Raw genomic sequence first — 8,331 nt, 5'->3', positions numbered from 1 at the left:
TTCCCCGCGGCGCCCGGTCCCACCCGGCGCGGGCGCTCGGGGCTCCACCTGGCTCTCCTCCCGGGGGACGGGCAGGAAACTTTTCCCGGCGCTGCTCTAGGGTACACGGGTGTCGCGCCTCCGCTTCGCGCCTTCCCTTCGGGTGCCCCGGGCTGCGTGTTCGCCCCGCAGACGGGTCGGGGTGTGAAAGGAGTCTCGGGGAAAGGCGATTCGCCGTGGAAAAAAGTTGGTGTTGCTAGGGAAGGCACATGGCAGATGCTTCTCGCCTAGCGACACGGGCTGTCACGAGACGCTGCCCTAGTGCCATCTGAACTGGCTGCACATCAAATGGAGCGCGGCTCAGTGCGCTGGTCCCGGCAGCCAGGTCACCCCGTTAGGTCAGTTCTCGACTACCTGGGAGGCTGATCTCCATCTGAGCCTAACGTGCCGTTGCAGGAACGCTGTACTTCTTCGTGGCCATCGGTGTTAATAGCAAGAAATGTTGGGAATAGTCAGTCGGAGCCGTGGAAGCTGGAATGTGGAGCACACGTGTGGTGTCTTGGAATAAGTTTCCTTTAGCTTTCCAAAGCACATGCCTTCCCACTCGCACACAGATTTAAAATAATCCCTTCCCAGTTGTGATCAAACTGTCTGTTTCGTGCATGGGGATTTCTTGGGTGATTTTTCCTGATGGATCCAGAAGCCTGGATAGTTCATTTTGAAGCCACTTGGTCAAAGCCAAGCACTGCATGATTGCCACGTCTCCATTCACATGGCAGTCCTTGTCACTAGGAGGAAGGGGCTTCAGGCTTCAGAGCCCATGTCCCTGCTTCGGTTCCAGGGAGACATCGGGAGACCATTGTTTAAGCTTAAGTGGAGCTTTAATTGAGCAGAGTGAACTTTGCTACATGTTTTGCTTTTCCTGTGGTCAGAGGTTCCAATGCACACTTGAGAAACTTAGCAGTCTCTGTCTCCCTGACTCCATGCTGGCTTTGGAAAGACAGGTTTTGCAAGGGGGTAGCAAAGTTCCTCTGAATACACCACACCATTTTCCTGACCACATAATAAGCTCTTAATGTTGGTTTAGTTCCAACAAAGGTATCCTAATAATTGGTTTCAAACAATGTAAAATTCCCATAACCGTCGGCCTGATACATATCTTGGCTTGGAAATTCTTGTTTGGTGGAAAGTTGTGCTTTTAGCCAAGTTTTGGACTAGTTAAACCAAAAGATTGCCTTATAGCATGGATTGAAATGTATACTGTTTTGAGCTAACTTGTCTGGAATGTCTTATGGATGTGCTTCTGGCAATAGCAAATAATTTGTTGTGGGTGTTTAGGTGATAATAGGGCGTAATTTTGGTCATAGTGAAACTTTGAAATAAGTTTGTGTTTCCTTCTATGCCCTGCCATGATTATGTAATGGATGGAATTATGCATAGTTTACCCATGGAAAAACTGCAGGTAAAGGTGCTCGGAGACTTGGAAGAAGATGGAAGATGTGAAGGTGAAGAGTAGGGTGGTCCTATGCCATCATTGGAGATTGCAAAGAGGGCTAGTCCCTGATTTCCTAAGGTGGAAAGAAAGGCTATCCCTGGGCCAGGGATAGAGGCTAGTCCTGCACAGGCATTTTTGTGCATACACTTTATGTAAAGTAATCGGTTTGTAGTTAGATTTCGGTGAGCATATTTCAAATTGACATCTTTTAACCATCTGCCATTAAAAAATTCTCAAGAGCTGTCCGGAACTATTATTTCCTGTTACCCTCTCTTACAGACAGGTACAGGGCAGAGCGTTCCTCTTTCCTTGCTCTCCTCATGGACCTTGAGGTCTGAACTCTGTAACCTGAGATATTTCCCTCTAATTTATTGATTTCTCTGGAAAGTTACAGGTCCCATGTTCCGTAACTCCCAGGATAGTGTGGAAAATGTAGCTGGAGCTCCAGGGCAGAAGCATGATGTGTGAGGTAATGAGCCTGGGGCTTGGAACTCTGTGCTCAGCTGCCCTTGTAGGAGCCCACCCAGCCCTTCCTCGGTGGGGAGAGGACTTGGGCATACTCTGCTACTGCAGAATTGCAGTCACAAGAGCAGAGTGTCAGAAGCTGCAGGTCTTACTAATGTGTTAATGTTTACAAAGCTCTGAACTGACTAATCTCAAAAGCAGTAAGAGCTCCTTGTTCCTGTTTGTCAGGCCAGGGGCTAATGCCTTTTACACTTCTATAGCACTGCAAGTGTCCGAAGAAGAACTTTTGAAGAAAAAGCAGGAGGTTAATCATGTAAAGTACTTTCAATTTTGAACATTGCAGGATGATTTTCTTTCTGAAAGCATTCTTCTTTGTAATGATGTGTGTGTTTATTTGGGTGTAGCTGGTTGGCTGTGTTGGTGTGGTAAATATCACAGACAGTTTTGACAAAGGAGGACACTAAAATGTTCACGTATGCATTGCACAGTCCACGACATAATGTCTTTGGACATCAGAAGCTGTATGTCACTTACCTAAAAAATGTAACTTTAATAGTTTTGTTCATTCATTTGTTTATTCTGGAATATAAATAACACCAGTTCATAGCCTCTGAGAGCTTTAGTGATAACTTAGGTTGCCCTGTAGTCAATACTGCTGATAAATTCTGTGTTTCAGACCTAAAAGCTGTGCCAGTTGTATCTCATGGTTCTGCTGGCTCCATGCGCCATCTCGGAAAAACTTACTTTGCCTTGAATTCAGAAGGCTTTTGAAACTGAGCTCCTGAACCTGCTCCTAAACTTCCTGTCAAGCAGTATTCATACAGCTTTTGGGCTCCTGGCCTCAGATTTTCACACAAAATAGCAACGCAGTCCTACGGTTTCTTAAACTGAGGGATTTTAGCAATGTGATTAGTCTTCTGGCAATTCAAAAGAGGGAGCAAATGTAATGACCTGAGCTACTTAACCTGCTTTTTTTACACCTGCTCTGTAGTTCTGCATTTTCTTCAAGAAGCAGTGTGTAGTGAAATGGTTAAACAGCTGCAAGAGGTGAAAGCAGGTTTTCAGCAGAATAAATTAAAATGCGGTCATCTTCATTCATTGCCACTCTACATCTTTAAGCTCCATGTGGAAAGAGTTGACTTCTAGATTGGTTCGATCACTTACTGGGACATCTGAATATTTCTCAGCCAGAGAAGATGTTGCTAAGTGTATGGGTAGAGTTGCTTGCTTTTTGGTTTCATGCTCAATGTGGCAATCTTGATGTTGGATATTGTTTTATAGGGAAGTATAGTAATGTGTAGTATTATAGCATGTGCCTAATGGTTTTATTGTTTTCTTCTCAGGTGACATGAGAGATGACATGACTGACCTGCAAGTCAACGGGAATGCTGGCCATTATCCTCTGGATGTAGAGGAGGTTGAAGAAGACTCTAGTGCACAACTTAACATGCGTGGAGTTTTTCTGCATGTTTTTGGAGATGCCTTAGGTTCAGTAATTGTGGTAGTGAATGCCTTGCTCTTCTATGGGTTGTGGAATCCATGCCCTCAAGATGGGCCTTGCTTTAATCCATGTGTCAATAATCATTGCATGGAAAATGCTACTTTATCCCAAACACTTGGCAGAGCTAACAGGTCTGAGCAAGAGAGCATTACTGTGGCTGGTCCTTGCTGGTTGCTATATTTAGATCCTGTCCTGTGTTTGATTATGGTCTGTATACTCCTTTACACAACTTACCCACTGCTTAGGGAGTCAGCCCTTATCCTTCTGCAGACTGTTCCGAAACAAATAGATGTTCATTCTTTGAACTCCAAGTTACGTACCCTGGAAGGAGTTGAAGCAGTCCATGAACTACACATCTGGCAGCTAGCAGGCAGTAGGATCATTGGCACTGCTCACATCAAGTGTCCTGACCCTTCGACATACATGATGGTGGCAAAGCGCATAAAGGAGATCTTCCATGACGAAGGGATTCACGCGACGACCATTCAGCCTGAGTTTGCCAGCGTTGGCTCCGAGTCAGGGAGAGGGAAATGCGAGTTGCCTTGCAGGACGCAGTGTGCTTTGAAGCAGTGCTGTGGAACAGGAGAAGATAGTATTGCAAAGAAGACAGAAAAATCTTCGTCACTTAGTATTTCTTGTTCAGAAGTTGTCATTGAATTCCAGAAAACGAGGAGGACTAAGTCGGAGAGCATCCCCTCAGTGAAGCTAGAGGCGAACACCGATCAAAACGAGCAGTTCGAGTCGTCTTTGTAACGCCCCGAAGGGTGCTGCTGCCTGAGCTGTAGTGACTTTGTCAACAGCTGTGTTGCAAGAGGAAGAGACAGACGTTTGAGATGCAGTTTTGCCAAGTAGTGTAATTGCTGAAGTTCTTGTTCTTGTCATATTGCTAAATAATAGGATGCCTGTTTTAAAGAGTATAATGTCATTGTCATGATACAATGTGTTTGTGTTGACTTGGTTTGACTGAGACAGACAGAAAGTGCACCGATGCTGTAACAACTTCAGAAAACCAGTTTCAACATTTCAGCAGAGACTTTTTGCTGTGCTTCAAATTAAGATTTTTTTTTTCCAGTCAAAAGGTATTTGAGGGATAAGCATGTAGGAACTCAAATTTGTGTTACAGATTTCTTGGACCTACTTTTTCCTTTAATATTTGATTTGTAGATATTTTAATATATTGTTTATTTAGAAGCCCTGAGAATACCAAAGTTCACAGAACATTTTTAAAGATATAACTACTAAAAACTGGAAACCACTTTGCAGTTTCATGTATTTTTCATAAAGCTATATAAAATAATAAATGTGAAGGCTTTTCTAATGAATTTATCACAGCATACTTTAAAGAGAACATCATGTGATTGTTAGAAATTGTCCCCACTCAGAGGAGGTAATTAATGGATATGAAAGGGTTATTTTCTATCAGAATGGAAATTCAGGCTACTGTGTACTGCTCCTTGATCAAGCCATGAGGCTGACTGATAAAGTAACACATAACTTTCCTATCTTTTGGGTTTTCTGGTGTTTTTCCTTTCTTCCAAGTTGTGTCTGGTCATGAAAGTCCTGGATGTTTAAAGAACCCTTGGCTGACAGTGCTGTGAGTGAAGAGCTGGAGCTTCATTTTTATCTGATGCTGAATTTACTAAGAGAAAAGAATTAGTTATGTCACTGAATGCCCTGTCAAGGAATGTCTGCCAAGCACTGACAGTATAATTCATGCTTTCAAGCACAGACAGTAGCTCTGCCACAAGTAACTCAGTGGTGCATTTTGCTTCTAGTTGAGTGTGTCTGTAAACACTTGCAGTGGCTGTAATCCTGGTCCCTGCCGTGTCCTCAGGAGCCTTCCACGGACTTTTGAGGAAGTGGCACAGGGAGTAGGTTTTTTCATTCACTGTATTTCACACTTTGAGTTGTTTTTTAATCACATAATTTCACTCATTAAGTATCAAAGTCTGTGGTTTAAAATCTTGACTCAGTCAATTGACAACTGGCTCTACAGAAGCTGTTACAGTATGCTGCCACTTACACCTTAGCAGAGGAGAAATTGGTGTGTGAACTCTGAATTTGGCAGAGTCTAGATGAGAGTTGAAGATAAAACATACAAGAAATCCTATCTAACCCCCTGACCCTTTTGATCCACTCTCACGTTACGTACAGGAACTAATGTCTTGTGATTAATTGACTGCTCCTATGCTCAAAACTGGAAAACAGCTCAGATCTTCCACTGTTTGCTCTATGACTCTGGACATGATATACACTCTGCCTCAGTTTCCCTGTTTTAACATGGGGATAATACCTACCTCACAGGGGTGTTGTGAGGCTTAACTCTTGTGTGAAGAGCTCTGAGATCTGTTACTGGAAGGCACTGAAAGAGTGTAAGATACTAGATTACGTGGTATTACTACTTCTACAAATGTATTGCAATACTCGGGCACAACAGAGGGAACTGAGGATAGTTTTGGCCTTACAAAATTCTTTGATGCTGTGGTTTTCAGGTTTTTAACAGTATTTAAATGTAGATTTTTTTAAAAAAAGAATGTTTTATTAGCGAAGGGAATGTAGCTTTGCCTCCGGATACAGAACACCTCACTAGTTTGCATTTCTAATGTGTGTCTCGTATCATAACTGCTCCTAAATAGTTCAAAATAGTCCTGCTGCTCATCGGACCTGGATTGGCCCAAGCCATGTCAGTGGTCTTACCCAACTTCTCAACAGAGCGTTGCAGTCAACTCTCGATTATCCTCGGGTGGATTACCAGTGTTGTGTATTCATTGCGCAGCCTACAGCGCCAAGACTCACCCGTGCGTCGGCCGAACGCCGCGTGCCAAAGCATTGGGGAGGCACAGGCATTTGGGCCACTGTGACATGAGCCCCTTCCCAGGGGCAGTGCTGGCTGGGGTGGCTTGGCCCCGTGGCTGCTCGGGTGTGTCTGCAGGAAGCTGCAGGGTGTGGATGGGAAGGTTTGGCTTTGTGCTGGCTTGGGGATGTTGGTGCTTTGCAGCCACCAGCATCGCTCACCTTTTCCTGTGTTTATGCTTGTTGTATAGTCTCATAAACTAACTTAAATATGTTAATATAGTATTTATATATGTTTTTGTTTTGTCTGAATTATCTTAACGCTTTCTTCTGTTACCTGTATATGATCTAGAGTTGACTGTTAAATGAGATCTTGTCTGAGACTACAGTTGCAGAATATGCTACCACTGCTAGTATACTACAGAGTGTTAACCAAGTAAATTTTGAAACGAACAAAGTACTATTTTTTTTAAAAATGTGTATCCTTGCTTTTTATGGTCAACTTTCACTGATTTGATCACTAGTTCAAAATTTGTCTCAGTCACGAGTATGAATTATTGAGGTCCTGCTGTATATCACTAATGCACCATTGAACTACTGCTCCTTTGTTTGTTTAAAAAAGTACCAACGGGACAAACCAGAGTGGCACTGAGAAGCCTGACTGACTTCTCTTCTTTTGCTCTTGTAAAAGGAGAGCAACTGTTAAGTCATAACATCATTGACATCATTGGTTAACAGTCTCAGTAAATGCATCTGAATAGATGGAGTTGTAGTCACTAATTCCATTTTAAACTATTTAATCTTTTTTTGTGTGCCAGAAGTCATATTTTTCTATTTCTGTGTCCATTGCAGGCAATGGCTAGCATAAATGACAAAAAGCTCTCCCCCTCGTTATTTTAATTATCAGGACAGGATGCAGATGTGATGATGATGATGGGGGCAGAGGGGGAGTTGTGTGGCCTCTCTGTCATGTGCTGTGCTGCACGTGCAGCACTAGCTGGTGCTAATGGGGCCTTTCAGTCTCTTTAGCCCTCCATGGTAAATTCCCTGAAAGCATATAGTGAGGTCAATGTGGTGGTTGTATCCCAGCAGGAACAGAACTTTTCCGTGTTCTGGCTGTATGGGACCCGACTGCAGCCTGCTAGCTTGTCATATAGCTTGGGTTTTTCTTTTTTAACCTGGTCTGTCTGGGGTTACACAGACTTGATTTGTTCTGAAGATCACAGCTCCCGAATACTGGGAGCATTCAAAAACACTGCGCAGTCTCTCTCTCTCTGTCTCTTTTTCTCTCTCTCTCTCTCCCTCTCTCTCTCTTTTTTTGTTTCCACAAAGCATGAAACTAGTGACTCTCATGTAAGTGAACACTGCAGTGGTGGGGAGCTAATTGTATTGTGTATCACATTCCTGAATTTTTAAAATAAAAAAACCTATGGAACACTGATTTTAAGGAAAAATAAGTTTGTACTTCAGTGTCTAGATTGTTTAGGCTTCTGATTAAATGTCTCAGAGATGTACCAAACATCACTGGGTGAAATGTATTGCGCTTACTGCACGTCTCCTCCGGGAACATGCTGGTTTAGAATCACCTCTTAGATGATACCTGCACCTAAGGTGCAGTGCAGAACTAATTCAGATGCCCAGTGGGCTAGCCACAGTACCATCAAGCTTCCTCTTTAGCGGGGTAAAATGTTTCTGTGGAGCTTGATTCCATAATCTTGGCTGGATTGCTTTCCATATCCACTCTGGGCTTTTGGTAATATCTGTTACTGCGGCATGGCGGTGTGAGGTATGGACATACACATAGTTAGGTAAAGGAACTAGTTCCAACTTGTGACTCCCCAAAACTCATGGCAAGGGCTCAGTCCTGAAAACTTCTGTGTTTTTGAATAGTTTTCTTGGCCTGACGAGTGCTTACTTGCATGCAAGGAATTACTTGTGGGAGTGAGTCCAAAGCTTCTGCCAGTGTGGCCTGGCTTTTAAAGAATGAAAGTACCTAGATTTTATGGGTGCATTAAAATCAGGACTACGGTGGTGTTTCTAAATTTGCTGCAGAAATACTGTCAAGTTGGTTATATTTTCAGAATTTATTCTTTTTCCC

At 43.3% G+C, this 8,331-nt stretch overlaps 1 protein-coding gene across 1 annotated transcript; it reads left to right on the top strand.

The window, feature by feature from the left end:
* Nucleotides 1-3,282: 3,282 nt before the first annotated feature.
* SLC30A1 (solute carrier family 30 (zinc transporter), member 1) lies at nt 3,283-4,937 on the top strand (the record flags this gene model as incomplete). The annotated part of the gene is made up of 1 exon (XM_009075041.1): nt 3,283-4,937. A coding segment is annotated over one exon (911 nt), but the record flags the coding sequence as incomplete, so codon positions are not given.
* Nucleotides 4,938-8,331: the final 3,394 nt, after the last annotated feature.

The sequence above is a fragment of the Acanthisitta chloris genome, unplaced genomic scaffold (genome assembly GCF_000695815.1).
Source record: "Acanthisitta chloris isolate BGI_N310 unplaced genomic scaffold, ASM69581v1 scaffold45740, whole genome shotgun sequence".
NCBI classification, from domain to species: domain Eukaryota; kingdom Metazoa; phylum Chordata; class Aves; order Passeriformes; family Acanthisittidae; genus Acanthisitta; species Acanthisitta chloris.
The sequence above is the reverse complement of the archived record's forward strand: the minus strand, read 5'-3'. Positions and strand labels throughout refer to the sequence as shown.